The 16,929-nt window shown below is 55.8% G+C and overlaps 1 protein-coding gene across 1 annotated transcript in view; it reads right to left on the reverse strand.

Moving 5' to 3' along the window:
* Positions 1-1,460: 1,460 nt before the first annotated feature.
* Positions 1,461-16,929, reverse strand: part of ZAN (zonadhesin) — a 31,603-nt gene continuing 16,134 nt past the window's right edge. The window contains 25 exon segments of the mRNA XM_082360336.1: positions 1,461-1,543; positions 1,635-1,672; positions 1,776-1,875; positions 2,728-2,868; positions 3,402-3,540; positions 3,646-3,845; positions 4,272-4,411; positions 4,678-4,851; positions 5,162-5,336; positions 5,529-5,658; positions 6,152-6,399; positions 6,738-6,879; positions 7,394-7,605; positions 10,382-10,677; positions 11,020-11,144; positions 11,286-11,450; positions 11,538-11,782; positions 12,092-12,236; positions 12,502-12,710; positions 13,851-14,027; positions 14,326-14,420; positions 14,731-14,842; positions 15,109-15,289; positions 15,498-15,745; positions 16,039-16,180. Coding sequence (XP_082216462.1) covers positions 1,503-1,543; positions 1,635-1,672; positions 1,776-1,875; positions 2,728-2,868; positions 3,402-3,540; positions 3,646-3,845; positions 4,272-4,411; positions 4,678-4,851; positions 5,162-5,336; positions 5,529-5,658; positions 6,152-6,399; positions 6,738-6,879; positions 7,394-7,605; positions 10,382-10,677; positions 11,020-11,144; positions 11,286-11,450; positions 11,538-11,782; positions 12,092-12,236; positions 12,502-12,710; positions 13,851-14,027; positions 14,326-14,420; positions 14,731-14,842; positions 15,109-15,289; positions 15,498-15,745; positions 16,039-16,180 — 4,020 coding nt within the window. The 3' untranslated portion in view covers positions 1,461-1,502.

The following is a 16,929-nucleotide window of genomic DNA, read 5'->3' on the forward strand; positions in this document are numbered from 1 at the left end:
GGGGACACCTGCAGGGGCAGGCCTGGACCGGGTCAGGTTTGTCAAGCTGGTGCAGCCCTGCCATTTCTGCATCTCAACTGCCCCCTGTTGTCGTGTTGGGGTCAGTACAGGACCCCAAATCACAATCTCTGCCTCTCCCAGCCCAGGAAGCCTCCGGCAGTGATCCTGTCCCCGATTTCCTGCCTCTACAACTGCCTTCGGGAGTATAATACTCTGGAATCCTCTGTCCCCTCCCTCGATGACATGGCCCAGGTGTTGTACCCCTAAAAGGGGGTGGGTGGGAGACGGTCCTGCCGATGACAGCGGGGGTCTGGGTCCCCTTACTTCCGGAAGGAGGAAGACTATCTCGAGGATGCTGGTCCAGGCCACCTCCTTCGCTGCCAACCAGACATCCAGGCTAGATAAGGAGACCTTCGCTGGGTGAGGGGAGGAACCGAGATCAAGGGGGCAGGATACAGATGAAGAACAGAGAGGCAAAGGGTCGAAGAGCAGGAGAAGGGAGCTCAGTGGGGGCAGGCATGCCGCCGGGAGCCTCGTGATGCCCAGGTTACAGCGCGGGCAGCCCAGTTCCAGAGCGCCTGAGCCTTCCTGTCACAAGCTCCAGAGTGTGAGCTGCTCCCCCCAGCTAAGGGGCAGGATGGCCTGGCCAGGGGCTCCCCTCCCTTGGAGCCCTTTCCCCAACCAACCTGGGTCTTGCTTCCTTACATGAAGGTGGCTGCTGGGGTCATTTGGAGGATAAGCACAGAATAAGGATTCCTTTCTAGAACCCAGGGTCCTGCCTGTTTTGGCATCCCCTGTCCTTGGGGGTCCCACATCCTGAGCACCCCCAGTTGGCAACCTTCTTTTTCTTCTTAGAGCCCAAGCAGGATGTCCCACCCCTTCCCCCAGGACCTGCCTGGTGAGAGGCACGAGGCACAGGGGTCAGGGTGGGAGTGTTTGCACTTTGGCCTTTGGCTGAGGTGAGCTGCTCACTCCTAATAGGATGGAGCTCCAAACTCCTCCCAAGCTGGCCCTCAGGCTCCACCCTCAGTTACCATAGGAACCCCAAGGGCCTTTTGGTCACAGGCCGGCTGGTTCACCTTTTGGAAAAAGCCACATTCCCAGTCCTTAGCCTCTGCCCAGCGCCTTAGTCTCATCGTTAGAAATGTAAAACCTCAGGATCACCTTTCACTACCTGCCGGTGGGGAGCTCTGAGGCCAAGTCCGCCAAGAACGAGGATTCCTGGGGTGAAGTCTTTTCTCCTGTATCCCCGAAGCCGGAGGGCGGGTGGCCCACCCTCACGTGGCTTTGTCGAAGGGACAGACAGCCCCTCGCCTCCTCAGACCTCTGTTCCCCTCCCCTCTGGACACTCTGTGGAGGCCCCAGCCCTAGACCCTCACACCCCGTCTCCCTCCTACTCCTCCCCTCAAGACCCCCCTCACAGAGCCTTTCTCCACCAGAATCATGTACAAATTCACATCTCAAAAATAAATAATTTTATGTCTCCTTCTTCTGTGGACAACTCAGAACTGAGCGACTTTGAAGGCATGCTCTGGAGCCAAATCTGAGGAGAAAGCGAGAAAACCTTGTGTTAGAAGCAGACTCGACTTCCCGGAGCCAAAGCTGTGGACGGTGGGGCTGGTGCTCACCGGTACCTGGCAGCTTGCCTCTGGTCTGGCTCTGCATTTTCTCCCTAGAGGGCGTGGGGAACAGACACCAGCTTGAAGGTCAGCACCCACTCCCCATGTTTGCTCCCCTCCCAGCTGCCCCTCCTCTTCCCCTTTCCTGAAACTCACCTCCTCCTCTTCCTGGAAATGCATTCTCTGGTCACTGCTGACACTGTGACCAGCACAGGCACCAGCCATCCCAACAGGGTGACCACAAAGTTGGAGGCTTCTGGGGCGTGGGGAAGAGAAATAGGGATGTGGGATAGGAAGGGGTGGCGGAGACACTCCCTTTCAGTCCTCGGCTGCCACCCTGGAGGGACTGCATCCCCTACAACCCTGGTGGCCGGTTCTCCCTCTAGGAGGCTGCTGCTCCCAGGGCTTTCAAGGCTTTGGCGCTGCCCTCCTGCTTCTGGACACACAACTCCCATGAACCTTCTAAGGGGATGTTTATCCAGTTGGTCCCCTAGAGTCCAGGGTATTATGTCGGTCACTGCTTCTCAAAGAGTAGCCCAGGCATCACTTCCATCGGTCACCTGGGAGCTTGTGAAAAATGCAGATCTCTGGGGCCCCCTCCAGACCTACTGAATCCAAATCTCTGGGGATGAGTCCCGGAATGAACAAGGTAAACAAGACACCCCTGCTCCACCCCGATCGTAGGCACGAGGATAAAGTTGGAGAACTGCTGGCCCAGAGGCTCACAGGAATTACAGTTTGGGATGGAGAATACCAAGAAAAGGTACTGGAGGCTCAGAGGGACACAAGAGAGGGGAATAACAGCAGGGTGAGGCATACAGATCACAGAAGTGGGGAGCTCAGGGTCAGAGAGAAGATTCCAGAGTGTGTGGGTAGGAGATGGGTAAAGGGACTCTGAGATCCTTGGAGGACACTCATCCGGCTAATCTGTAGGGATCATATTATATTATTATATTTCATATAGTAATATACGACATTGATACTATACTATCTATTATACATCTATAATAGATGTTATAGGTTAATATTATATATACGGGATAATTCTGCGGCCGTTGTTTGTGGGGAAGGGGCCGTGAGGATACAGTGCCTGGGATGAAGTCCTTGCCTGGCGTTTTGGTGGGTGGCACATCCCGAGGTTCCGTGCAGAGGTGGCCCCCGTAACCAAGCTCACACTCACAGGTGAAGTGGGTTCCCTGCTCCTGGCACCGGCCATCATTCTGACAGGGGTTCTGTAGGCACGGGCTGTCTGCAAGGATGGAAGGGGTTGGGAAGGGGGTTCTGAGAGGACACCCACAGCCAGGGAGAGGGGCCTGGGGGCTGGGACGCCAGAGAATAAAGCAGCAGCTGACAGAGACTCGCCAGGGTCCGCTGGCCGGGTTTCCAGTCCTGGCTCTACAGCCCCCGAGCTCTGGGGAAACTGCTTACCCTCTCTGAACCCCATTTTCTTTACCTATAAAGTGGGGATGCTGTGCTTACCCCCAGGTGGTGAGTAAGGACTAAAGGAGATCCTGGGAAGCTGAGGCTGGGCAAAGGGCCCAGCACGGTGCCCGGCAGACAGCAGAGGCTCGGAGAAGGCAGTGCCTGTGCCTGTGCCCCTCCCGAAAAAGAGAGAGTGGGATCACATGCCACGAACTTCCTGACACTGATGAGATGGAGTCCCAGGCACAGGACCGGGAGGGATGCTCCTCGGCCCAGGGGCCCCTCCACCCTCAGCCCCACCCCCAGCCCGCTCCCAAGGGTATGAGGGCAGCTTGAAGCCAAGGGCCGGTCCAGGCTCACCTCGGAAGCAGCCACGAGTGAGGTTCCCCAGGGTGCAGATCTCCCCGGGGCTGCAGCTGAGGGGCTCACACAGCAGGACCCCCGAGCTGGCACAGCTGCAGCGCTGCGAGCAATCCTCGGTCACGAAGCTGTCACCCTGTTGGAGAGGGAGAAGGGGCGGGAGGTGGGGTTCTGGTTCACCTCCAGAGTCTGGCTCTCCCTGTGCACCTCTGCTCTCCCGAGGCCTCCCACTTCCAGCCCGGACCTGGTAGTAGATGCCATTGTTGGTGCAGCCGCAGTGGGCCAGGGGGAGGCTCTGGGCACCACTGTAGATGTAGCCTGGGAGGCTGGCACAGCCCTCCACACAGGGGCCCTTGCAGTCCCTGGGAGCTGCCAGGGTGGCACAGGAGTCTGGGCAGGGTGTCATACAGCTCTGATAGACCGTATTGGCTGGACACGGCAAGGCTGAGGGGACAGAGGGGACAGAGTCATAGTCAGAAGGTGGCTGCGCCGGGGCTGGCCCGCCACGTATGGGGAACGAGGTCACCCAACAGAGCACAGAGCTTGGTAGAGGCAGGGGAGCCAGAAGAGTGGACCAGCTTTACGTGTCTTTTTGTCTGTGACACCAGCGCATGAGGTGGAGCAAAGATGGGCACTGGCGAGAAGCAGCAGGACGGGGTGACGGGGTGATGGGGCTGAGGCTTCGGGTGAGGGCAGAGAAGGAGTTAGCTCGGGAGGACGTTGACGAGGGGAAAGTTCAGGGCTGGGGGAACCATGGCAGGAAGCCAAGGTGCGCGTACCGGTGGGGGTCAGAGCGGAGCAGAGGGTGGAAATGGCCGGGCGTGGGGGAGGAGGTCAGGAGCCCGCTGCTGGGGAAGGTCAGGGCCTCACCGCAGCGGGTGTGGTCCCGCCAGCCGACCGGGGCGACGCCCGCCTCCTGGCAGATGATGGCGTACCCGCTGAGGACCTGGCAACGCAGCTCCTCCTGCTCTATGGGGTCCCGGGCGGCACACAGATCAGACACACAGTGCCTGGGGGGATGGCAGGGACAGTTGGGTGCTGTCAGAGAGGGGGAGGCAAGGAGACCCAGCCCCACAGAAGAGGCCCTGGAAGCCCCACCAGGCAGTGTGCATGTGTGTGTGTGTGTGTGTGTGTGTGTGTGTGTGTGCGTGTGAGAGAGAGAGAGACAAGGTACCAAGGCCACAGAGAGAACTGTGCCCAACAGAGAGCCGATCAGAGAACAGGCCCCAGGACCTGGAGAAAGGCCATTCCCACGTGTCCTGGGTCCCCGACTCACTCCAGGAAGGGTTCCGGGGCCACAGGCTGGTGACAGGCAGCAAAGGGGCCGTGGGGGTCCACCAGCACCCTACACGCCTGTGTGTGGCCGATGAGCTCCAGCTGCTCCGGGCTGCATTCTGACACGTGAAAGCCTGACGCCTCTTCTTCTTTCACTTCCTCCTCTTGTACCTCCCTGGGGCAGAGATGGTGAAGGGCCAGGTGAGGCCCACCACGGCTGTGAACTTAGGAAGAACTGGGGAGGGGATGGGAGGGGAGGGCTCGGGCACAGACCGGGATCCACAGGGCAGGTGCCCCACAGTCAGTGGGAGGGGAAAGAAACGATGGGATTAGGAGAATCAGGCCAGTCTGAGCCCTAGACCTCGGGGTTCCTCCTCTGCTGAGGATATGGGGGTGAGTGGGGTGTAAACAGATACTACAGTGTCGCTCATCGCCCCTCCACCTCCGGACCTGGGGCTCCCTCCTCAGAGCCCCAGCCCTCTCACCTTGAGAAGCGGGGGAGGCCTCCCTTGGTCTTCTTCACCTCCCAACTGTTGCCAAAGACAAGGAGGTTCTGGGTGAGGGCACCGTTGGGCAGCATAAAATCATTCCTCTTGTTCTGGTCGTCGTTGCCGCACAGGCCGCGCACAAGCCTCCGGTACGTGATGGGCAGGGAGATCGCTGCAGGAGGAAGGGGGCCAGAATCGAAACTCCCCACCTCGTCACTTCCCACCCCTCCTGCGTCCTCCCCTGGAGCTCGGGGGCCCCACTCCCAGGCAGGGGTCCTTTCACCACGCTCGGCCCAAGACGTGGTTTTCCTTACCCCCATCCTTGGAATGTCCCTTCGGCCCTCCGGTCCCCACGCTCAGGTACCTGCATTGTTCTTTCCATTGAAGCTGATGACCAGCTCAAAGTCTGTGATCAGATACAGGCGATGGCCTCGCATGGTGACCCGCAGCTGGTCGTTGGGCTCGTAGGGGATGGCCATCTTCTGACCGTTGACCTGGAGAAGGCAGACAGGAGCGGCACGGAGGCCTGAATCAAGGTGACCCTCTGCCGCTTTGGCCTCTGTCTCTCTGCACATCTTGGTACCTCTCAGTGTCGTCATTCCGGGTAACAAGATACTGCAGGAAGCTTTGCTACCCGGAGTGGCAAAGGCCTCCCTGAGGTCTGCTCCTGTTGCAGCCTCAGCCCCTTCCTTGCAAAGAAACTGGCAGGTGGGTGCCCTGGTACTTCTTCAGCACAGCTCCACCCTCACACTGCATGAGCTTCCCTTCTCTCTCCCCCTGCCTCTCTCCCACCTTGTATGTAATCCCACTGCCCTCCTCTGCCTCCCCCCAAGGAGGTGAGTGTGGCACTGATTCTGATTTCCAAAACCAGGCAGCCTCTGCTGGGAACTTCCCAGGGAACACAGAGTCCTGGCTTCACCTGCTCCAGGTGGCCTCCCATGGCCTGACCTGCCTCCCCAGGCCCTCCCAGCCTGGCCTGGCTCTTACTACAAGTCCCAGTTCCGTCTGGAGCTGGACTGTGTAGCCGTAGACCATCACGATGATTTCGTGCAGGAAGATGGGGTTGAAGGACGGATACACCTTGTTGCGGCCCTCCACGACCAAGGGCTCCACCCCATCAGGGAGCATATCCAAGGTCTTGATCAGAAAGTAGGTCATGCGGCCCTGGAAGCGGTAGCTGAGGCCATCAAATGTGTGGTAACGGGGGTCCCCATAAATTGTGCATTGCTCCGACTCTGAAAAGAAGGGCCAATGCTAAGAAGGCACCCTGAGCGATGTAACCGCCCCAGAGCCCCTCACCCTCCTGTGGCCTCCTGTCACCTTCCCTCTTAGCCCTGGGCTCCCCGTGGACTTGATCTTCCACTTTCTCCCTCTCCCCGCTTGAGAGGATCTCCTTGTCTGGTTCCCTCTTTTTGCCCTTAAGATAGCAGATCCCAGAGAGGATCATGCAGGCGACCAGGGAGCTGGTAGGAGCCTGAGAGCCTAGGCCCACCCCTGCCCACACCGGGTCCCTCCCACTCCAGAGCCCCCAGCCCGGGCCTCTCTAGCTCCACCTCCCCGAGGGCCCCCTTACTCTCGGGTGCGCAGTAGTCTTTGCCATCCTCGTTGGGCTGGCACCGGGAGCCCAAGGGGCAGGTGAAGGGCCAGCACTGAACGGCGCCCGCTCTGCAGGCACACCTCTTGGAGCAGCCTCTGGAGAACCAGGACTTACCCGCCTGCAGACGCCGCAGGAAGAACGGGGAGTGAGAAGGGAAGGGCCAGCTCTCTTTTTCGACAACTTCAGCCTAAGCCTACAGTCTGATGGCTCACTTGGCACGGGCCAGAGGCAGTCCCGGTGCCATCTGCACCCTTATGGACCTGTACCGCCCCCTAGAGGCATTGTGCTCAGTGTCTCACACAGGCTGCTCAGGAGGTACTGCTGAACCCATCTTACAGATGAGGAAACTGAGGTCACAGAGGTCCCCTGACTCGTGAGTGGTACCATCAGGATTCAAATCAAAGCCACCCTACCGGCTGCATCCCTGTGGTTTGCATTTCTCAGTCCCCAAACCCAAACCACGCACCCTCTAGCCCACACCTGGCAGGAGGCCACCCTGCCCCATCACCAGCCTTCACACCCAGGGCCAGCAGTAGAGGCGCGGGTGGTCCAGGCCGAGAGACGCACAGGAAAGGAGAACATGGCATCCCGAAGGTGTGTTGCCCCCACCCCTACTTTCTGCCCCCACTCACAGGGAGGGAGTTGCCCTGGGCGTCCCTGCAGCTGCACTGGCTCCTGGGCACACACTGCGGTCCACTGAGCACGTAGCCGGGCTCACAGACACAGCCCTGCTCGCAGGTGGAGGGAACTCTGGAGCCTTTGCACTGGCCTTCCGGGTCCCAGCAGGAAGGAGGGCAGGAGGGAACGCAGGTGGTGTAGACGCTGTAGGCGGAGCAGTCCAGAGCTGGGGTAGGGGGGGAACACTGACTGAGCGTGGGCTGTGTGCTGGCTCCGAGGACAGAGAAGAGCAAGAATGGTTCTCCCCACTCGGCGTGGGAATCCGAGGTCAGCCAGCAGCCGCAGCAGCGCGACCCTGGTGCATCTGGTCAGTAAGCATGTGACTGGCGTGTGTGTGTACGAGGTGTGACAGGAGCACAGGGCAGGGAGGTATCCACTGTGCTGGAGGAGCTAAATAAAGCCCTTTAAGTAGAAGCAGTTGCAAACAAATGGAAATATTCACAGATGGGAAGATGTCAGTCCTCCCTAAGTTAATTTAATCATTATTATTATTTAGTTTTTTGGCCACGCCAGGTGCCATGTGGGATCTTAGTTCCCCGACCAGGGATCGAACTCGTGCCCCCCATGGAAGCGCAGAGTCCTAACCACTGGACTGCCAGGGAAGTCCCTCCCTAAGTTAATTATACATTTAATATGATCCCCAAAAAATACACCAACAGGATTTTGTTTTGTTTTTTAATAGGACGAGATGATATTAACGTGGAAATGAGGATATAAACAAAGCAGAAAAGCTGGGAAAATTCTAAAACAAAACCAAAAAAACTGGAAAAAAAAACAACAGTAGGTAGTGTATGTCCTTACCAGAAATCTAAACACCATCTAAACTCTCAATGACCACAACATTGTGCTGCTAGTAAATGAAGATAAATGGAGCAGTGGAAGCGGAGAAAAAGGCCCAGAGAGGGATCCAAATACATGTGGGAATTTAATATAAATCATGGCATCTGAGTCAGTGGAAAAAGAGAGACTGGTCATTTAATAATACTGGGAAAAAATAAACACAAAGTTGATTCAGTTCTCATCCTACACACCAGGATAAATCCCCATGGATCAAACATTTAAATATAAAAAAAAAAAGAAACCATACAAATACTAGAGCAAAACGTAGGCAAATTCTTTTTTAACTTCAGAGTGGGGAAGCCGTTTGTAACTAAGGCTCAAACTGCAGAAGCCATAAAATAAAGACTATTATATTTGACCTCACAAATACATATATATATTTTTTTTCCTCATGGTAAAAAAAGAGTGAAAGATGAAAAAAAGAGACCAGGAAAAAATTTTTGTAACTCATGGCACTAATGAAGGGCTACTCTCTGTAGTAGACAAAGGACATCTATAAAATATTTCAACAAAGACCAACAAACCAGTGGAAAAAATGGTGAATGGGTATGAAGAAATCACAGAAAGGGAAATCCACATGGCTCCTGAACATATAAAAGAATGCACAACTTCACTCATAATAGGAAAAATACAAATTAAGACTCTTTTTATCTTTCACATATCAGATTGGCAAAAATCCAAAAGCACCATAATGCTGTGTGTTGGCCAGTCTGTGGGGAAATGGGCACTCTCGTATGTTGCTGGTGGGAACGTAAATTCCTCAACCCCTATGGAAGGCCATTTGGCAACATCTCTCAAAAGCACAAATCCACACAATCCTTGATCCAACAATTCCAGGTCTACAAATTTATCCTACAGATAAGAGACACACACGTAGAGAATTGTATCTGCATAAGGTTATCCTTGCAGCACTGTTTGCAATAGCAAAAGACTGGAAACAACTAGAAAGTCCATCGCTAGAAGACTAAATAAATTATGATGAATGAATTATGACGCAGCTGCAGAAGAGAATGAGGACACTCTTTACATGTCTGACGGGGAAGGACCGCCAAGCTAGTTTGTCAAGTGAAAAAAAATAAAGTGCAAACTACTGTGTCCCATCTGCTGTTTGTAAGAAAATATAGAAAATAAATTTGCATTTGTCTGTATGTGCAGAAATAAAAGACTTTTGGAAAAATACTCAGATGCTGAAAAGAGCAGGCTGGGACCTGGGCCCCTGGGGTCAGGGCGAGAGGGAGACTTTTCACTGGGAATCTTTTAATACTTTCAAAGTTTTTGAACCATAGGAATGCATCACATAGGAAAAACACCGTAGTCACTGTTTTAAAATTTAAAATGTTCTTGGGGACTTCCCTGGTGGTCTAGTGGGTAAGATTCCGCGCTCCCAATGCAGGGGGCCCGGGTTCGATCCCTGGTCAGGGAACTAGAACCCACACGCACGCCGCATCTAAGACCCGGCGCAGCCTAAATAAATAAATAAATAAATAAAAATAAAAGGTTCTGGAATTAGATAGTGGTGCTGGTTGTACAACTTTGTGAAGATCCTGAAAATCAGTAAATTGTATACTTTTAAAGGGTAGAAGAATATGGTATGTGAATAATAATTTTAAAAAAATTTTTTAAAGGAAAGAGCTGGAGGAGGATACCTCAGAGTCTGCCAGGAGGGGAGAAGAAAGAACCTTTCGGGTGCAGGGCGTGGTATGTATAAAGGCAGGAGGGGTGTGGGAAAGCGAGGCCTGTGTGGGGAATGGGATGGTTTGATACAGGTGATGCTGGTGCACAGGAAAGGGGGGTGGGGGAGGGGCACAGCTTGCAGGATCTCTCAAACATCTCAGAGAGGAGCTTGGACTTGCAGGCAACAGCCGTGCAGGGGCCTAACATGATCACATTTCTTTTGGAAAGGAGCTGCTGACAAGCAGCCCGTGTGGTCCTGGTGGTATGGGGCACTAGCTAAGAGCTTGCTGTGAATGGTCCACATCAGAGAAAATGAGGTCAGAAATAGGCCGGGAACAACTGAAATGGAGAATGGGGGAGCTTTCAGAGATACACAGACGGAAAGAGGGTTTGGGAGCAGTTTGGGGGTGGCCTGAGGACACACTCACGGCAGAAGCTGCTGTTTCTCCAGATCGGAGGCTTGATCCCCTGGGCCTGGCAGGCGGCCCCGAAGGCTTGCACAGACTGGCAGAGGGCATGGTTGAGGTTTCCAAACTCACAGAGGCTGTGGGTACATCTGAGCAAGAAGGGACTGAGAATCACGTGGGTGGCACACTTTGCCCAGGCTGGAGCCTGAAAAGCTGCCTGGCATTGCTCCTGGGCTCTTGCCAGGTCAGCTGCCCGGCAGTTTGTATTTGGCTTCTCCTGAGGTTCTGCTTCAGTCTTCTTGTCATCTTCTTGGCAACTGGGAAGGCAAAGGGGGTCATCCTAGGGACAGCCACTGCCTCATCTATGATAATGACTTGGCGCTCCCAAACCACCCTGAAGACCCCTCCTGTCTTCACCGGGAAGCTGGCCTGGGCTCTGGCCAGCCTTCCACGTGGCCTCGGTCTCCTCCCACGTTTCGAAGCCAAGACAGGAAGACTTTCTCGTTTCCCCATATAGGTTCCTGGGACCCAGACGCCATTGCCTGTCAAGTTACACGCACAAAGGACCACTCTAGTCTTCCCATCCCAGGTGGGCCATACAGTCTAGAATCCCAACTTGCGTTCCTGTGCAAAGGCAGAGAGTCTTCGGGGGCAATTACTTTGGGTCGATCTCTTTGTCTTGCCAACTATCCACATACATGACGTCATCCAGGGCTAGTTCGTCATTAGGCATCAATAGTTCGTCTTCTTCCTCGCCGTTGAAGTTCCCGCACATGCCGCAGGTCTGGGTGGGCAGAGGGGATCAAGGGATCTTCAGCGCCAGGGATGGCAGAGGGCATTTTTTGTTGGCATCCCCTTAAAGAGAAAGGCGCCCCCCTCCCTGCAGGCTGACTCCCTTATGAAGAGACCCAGGTGTTTTCCTCACCTTTTCATAATAGGCTTTGGGGATTTCGACCTCTAGGAAACCACTGCCGTCAAACTTGACTTGCACCCCAATGTTGATGGTGAGCACGGTGTAGCCGTCCCTGGAAATGACTTTGACTCCCCGGATCTGGGTGGTCGCCGGGAGGGTGACCTGTGTGCCATTGATCTACAGAGGAGGGCAGGACCCGTGAGCAGGAAGAAGGACCAGAGCCCCGTCCCCAGAGCCCACGTCCTCCCCGCCTGCCTCGCTCACCAGCACTTGGTCCTTCTTCAGGGTGACCAGGGTATTAAAGATGTCCACGTGGACCTGGCGGAGGTAGAAAGTGTGGGGTTGGTCTTTCCGCTTCCCATTCTTGCCACTGATCTTGAAGAAAGGCTGGTCCATGGTGGAGTGGCATATTTTCACCAAGACGTAAGTGCAGGTGCCCCTGACCGCATGGTAACTGCCATCGAAGCTTACGTAGTAGGACGTGTCGCGGATGCGGCACTCTCCCATCCCTGGAGGACAGACAGGTGGCTGAGGAGTGGTCCAGCCTCTGGCAAGAACAGGCCTTCTCCCCTGCTTCAAGGAAGGGATGTGGAGGAGAGGGAGCCTCAGAAGGGAAGGGGACAGAGAAAAGAGTCAAGACATGAGGCGGTGGAGCAGGTGTCATTCGGCCAGGGAGAGACTTATAATATCCCGTCTAAGTCCACGGCTGCCACGGGAACCATGAGTGAACCCCGAGGAGCCCTTCTTGACAGAGGGGGAGTTGGGGAGAGTTTGTCTTGGTGGCTGAAGGTCCTCCTCCATGCTCAGTGGAGGCTTACCTGCCGCCCGGCACCGTATCAGCCCATCCTGGGACCAGCACATCTGGCCAGGCTTGCAGGCAGTTTGGAGGCAGGAGATGTTGTTGTGAGCCGAGCAGGTGCAGAGCCTGGAGCAGGTGCTGTCCGTGTACCAGCTCTCCCCGACCTGTGGGGCGCAGGCATCAGTGGAGCCGATAGAAACTTGGAAGCCAGAGATGGTCGGAGCCCCCCACACCCCAGGGCCCCCATGAGGCTCGCTTCCCTTGGCTGCCCGCCTCCATCGCTAGCCTTTCTCAGGCTCTTGGCTTCTGGATTTGCTCCTCAGCCCCCAGCACTGGCCCACCCTACCCCTTTGCAGGCTCTGAGCCCTCTGGCCCCCAAACTCGGGGAGCTGGGAAGGGCAGGGCACCCCCTGTGGTCTGGCCTCTCACCGGGTGGTAGGAGCCCCTCTGGCTGGTGCAGCCACACTGGCTGAGGGGCACACAGGAGGTCCCACTCAGGATGTGGCCTTTCTGGCACTCGCAGCCCTCGGCACAGGGCAGCGAGGACGGGCAGTATGATGGAGTGCTCAGGCTGAGGCAGGTGGTCGGGCAGGGGTTGGCACAGGTGCTGTAGCTGCTGCCCAATGGGCAGTTCAGAGCTAAGAAGAAATTGGTGTTTAGGAAGGAAGAGTGATTTCCAGCTCTCTGGCCTTGGGGCATCAAGAGTTCCTGGGAGGGACTTCCCTGGCGGTCCAGTGGTTAAGACTTCGCCTTCCACTGCAGGAGGTACGGGTTTCATCCCTGGTTGGGGAGCTAAGATCCCACATGCCTCCAGTCCAAAAAACCAGAAACATAAAACAGAAACAATACTGTAACAAATTCAATAAAGACTTTAAAAATGGTCCATATCAAAAAAATCTTAAAAAAAAAAAAAAAAGAGTTCCTGGGAATGTCCATCAGACGAATGGATAAACAAAATGGGGTCCAATCATACAACGGAATATGATTCAGCCTTAAAAAGAAGGAAATTCTGGCACTTGCTACAACATGGTGAACCCTGGGGATATAATGCTAAGTGAAATAAGCGAGTCACAGAAAGAGGAATACCGCGTGATTCCACTTAGATGAGGTCCCTAGAGTCGTCGAATTCACAAAGACAGAGAGTAGATGGTGGTTGCCAGGGGCTGGGGGAGGGGAAGGGGACTTACAGTGTTTGATGCGGACAGAGTTTCAGCTTGGGAAGATGAAAAAGTTCTGGGGGCGATGGTGGTGATGGTTGCACAACAAGGTGAATGCACTTAATGCCACTGGACACTTAAAAATTGTCACAATGGTAATTTTTATGTTCTGTATGTTTTACTACAACTAAAAAAAAAAAAAAAAAGCGTTTCTGGGAAAGAAGAAAGGTCACAGAGCTGGCCCAGGGAAGAAGGGGAGGAGGCAGTAACCAAATGAGATCAGAACTTTTTTTGGGGGCCACGCCCCATGGCACGTGGGATCTGAACCAGGGATCGAACCGGTGCCCCCTGCATGGAAGCGTGGAGTCCTAACCACTGGACCACCAGGGAATTCCTGGGAGATCAGAACTTTTTGGCGAAGTGAGAATCGGATGGAGGCTCCCAGAAGAGGGAGACAAGTAGAGGATGGGGGCTGGGCTCGGAGAGACTGGGGAGAGGGGAACAGAGGAGGGTCCCACGTGGGGCCTGGGGGCCGGGCTGCGAAGGGAAGAGTGAAGGAGAACTTAGGGAGAGGAAGAGAGGGCAGGGCTCGGGACTCCTCCTGGCTGTCAGGTCACTCACGGCAGGAGGTGGTGTTCCGCCAGGCGACGGCCCGGCCTGCGCGGGCGCAGAGGGACGCGTAGGCCTGCAGGGAGCGGCACAGGGTCAAGGCGTCGCCCTCGGTCCCACACTGGCCGTACACGCAACTGGTGAAGCTGGTGTGCGGGGCCACCACCCCGTGGCACTGGGAGAAGGGTCCTGGATGAAACGTAGAGTAGACTAAGCTTGGGGAGGGGGCAGAACCACGCGGCTGCTCTGGGGCAAATTCAACATCCGTTTCCATCAAAACCCACAATTATTGAGAACCTACCGCCTGAGATGCAGAAAACCCCACAGGTCCGGCAGCGTTCCCAGGTGACCACTGCCTCTGCATTCCCTCTGCCTGCCTCTTGAGGGCCACTACTTCCCGTCTCACCCTTCCTCCCTCCCTGCTCAGTGCCCCTCCTCTGTCTCCTGCCCCGGGGGGGAGGAAAAAGGGGCCCCCTGCGTGGCTTACCCTGAGGGTTCATTAAGATATCACAGTTCTTATTCCAGGCATCTGTCACTTTCTTCCCCAGGCACCTGGGGGGCTTGCCACCTGCAGCAAAGCAGCTGACAGAGGAGGAGGGGAAAGGACAGGAGTTTAGGATTGGAGGAAGCTTTGCAAAAGCCAAAGCAAAAGTGGAGAGGGCAACAGGGAGGGGAAGAAGGACGGGAGAGGAGAACAGAGTGATGGCCTCAAGTAGTAAGGTCAGCAGATGCAGCAGGAAAGCAAAAGGTTAGATCTCAGGGTGGACTTCCCAAGAGACAGATCAGTCATCAACTCCAGGAAAGATTGGGGACGCACAGGGAACACCTCCAGGCTGCCCGCCAAGCCTCCTCCCCTGGTCCAGCTCCCCCCCTCCCCCCCGTTCCGGCTCACCCAGGTTCAGATAACTCATTTAGCTTCCAGGAGGCCCCCAGGTGCACGGAGCTGACTGCAGGCCTTTTATCAGGCTGCAGATTGTCGTCTAGGCTGTTGTTGTTGAAGTTCCCTGGGGGACAGAGCAGTCAGCAGAGGCCTTGAATTCAGCCCCAGGACCAAGAAGCATCCCTCCCTCTTCACGCAACCAACCAAGATGAGCCCTTTCTCTTCCTTCATCTTCCGCTTCCCTTCATGCCCACCCTAGCGCACGACGCCTTCAACCAAGTAAGAGGTCGTCAAGCACCAAGGACGCTAATCAGATGTGTGGATGAGCAGGACCGGGATAGGCTCCAGCCCATTCCCCCGGCTTCACCTGCAGGTGCCCTAGGAACTCACCGCACATCCCGCAGAGCCGGCCAGCGTAGGAGGAGGGCACGGTCACTTCCACCAGGTGGTTCCCGTCATAGCGAACTTGAAGCCCAAAGTCCGTGTAGAGGAGGATAAAGGAGCCACTGGACCTCACGTTCACCCGGCCTTGTGCAGGCCACACGGGCAGGGCCACCCGGCGACCGTCCAGCGACAGAGGCAGGGAAGACACTGTAGGGAAAGGCGCCTGGGACAAGGACAACGAGGCCAAGACCAGGGAGCAGGAGGGGGGGTGGCGGGTGTGTCTCAGAAACTGGGGCTGCGTCTGCCAGACAGGTGGGCCTGCAGGCAAGGAGACGCGGAGAAGAGATGCAGCGTGGGCTGGGGGTGGGGCCGGGGAGGCCGGCGCAGGCACGCACCACGACCTTGCGGCCTTTGATCATGGAGATTCTGAGGTTGAAGACCTGCACTTGGACGGCTTTGACATAGGAGGCCTCCAAGTTTCCGCCACGGAACTCGTTGGTGGCGCTCACGACGAAGTAATTCTCTGGGGACCCCAACCAACAAGGCTGGGTCAGGGTGTAGGTGCAGGTGCCCATGAAGTGGTGCAGGGCTCCGTCGAATGTCAGGTAATGGGGGTCCCCCGAGACAGTGCAGGTGGCGGACCCTGGGCAGGAGGAGATGGCGTTCAGAGAGGCACTGACCCTGAGCTGCCATCTTGGCGAGTCCACATTGGAATGGTACCCATGGCTTATCGGGGTGGTCGGTGTGACTTGGAGAGGTCAAGATCAGGGACTGCCCCAGCCTCACTCTCTGGGTCCTTGAACACGCTGCTTTGGCTCTGGGCAATTGCCTTCCAGACCCCTGGTTACGCTCCAGCTCTCTGCTTTAGGACAGGACCACGCCTTTGCTCGAGGCCACATGGGTAGCCCCCATGCTCACCTGCTTTCGACTGCTCACCTTGGGCGTGGCAGCCGTAGATGCCATCCTGCCGACCACACACCTCCTGGGCCTGGCACCTCCACTGCACACAGCGAGTTCTGTTGCTGCCCTCACAGATGCAGAGCTGTCTGCAGCCTGGCTTGAACCACCGCTCCCCTACCTGGCGGACGGACCGAAGGAAGGAAAAGAAGTTATCCCCTGATCTGTTAGCACTGCTATTCAGATCACCGACCTGCTCACCAGGAAGGCATTCGTGTCATCCCAAAGCTCCAGGCTTAGTTGCAAAACTCTGGCATTCGCTCACTCGTTCAGTCACTCCATTATTTGTTTGTTCACTAGTTCAACAGATAGTTGTCATCTGCCTTGTGCCAGGCGTCAGGGATTCAGTAATGAGCTGGGTGGACGAGGTCCCTGCCCTAACAGAACTCACAGCCCAGAGAGGGCAGTCAACATGTAAACAGATAGATCACGTGGTCCAACACACTCTGCACCCAAAGACGATAATCAGGGCACCCAGGGAGAGTTTCGTGCCATTGACACAGACAATCGGCACTCGCCACAAGAGTTTAGAGATGCTTCTCAGGAGGGCTTCAAGGAGGAAGCAGCATTTCAACAGGGCCTCAAAGGAGGTGAAAGTGGCTAATAGGCATACTGCCTGGGAGGCAGAGCAACGGGGAGGGGCTGAAAAGAAGGTGAAACTAAGAGAGCAAAGTGCAGACGAGGAGAGTTCCGTGGGCCAGCCTGGAACGCGGCACCAAGCAGGGAGAGCCCAGTGGACATCAGGTGGGAGGGGGCTGGGATGGACGTCAGTGTCATCCCCAGGCCTTGGGTGAGGGACAGGCAAAGGAAGAGAGAGAAGTTTCACGGATGAGGGTCTAGCTCCAAGTGCTGCCTCTGAGAAGATGGTGA

This window comes from Balaenoptera borealis, assembly GCF_965194805.1.
Source record: "Balaenoptera borealis genome assembly, chromosome: 16".
Taxonomy (NCBI): domain Eukaryota; kingdom Metazoa; phylum Chordata; class Mammalia; order Artiodactyla; family Balaenopteridae; genus Balaenoptera; species Balaenoptera borealis.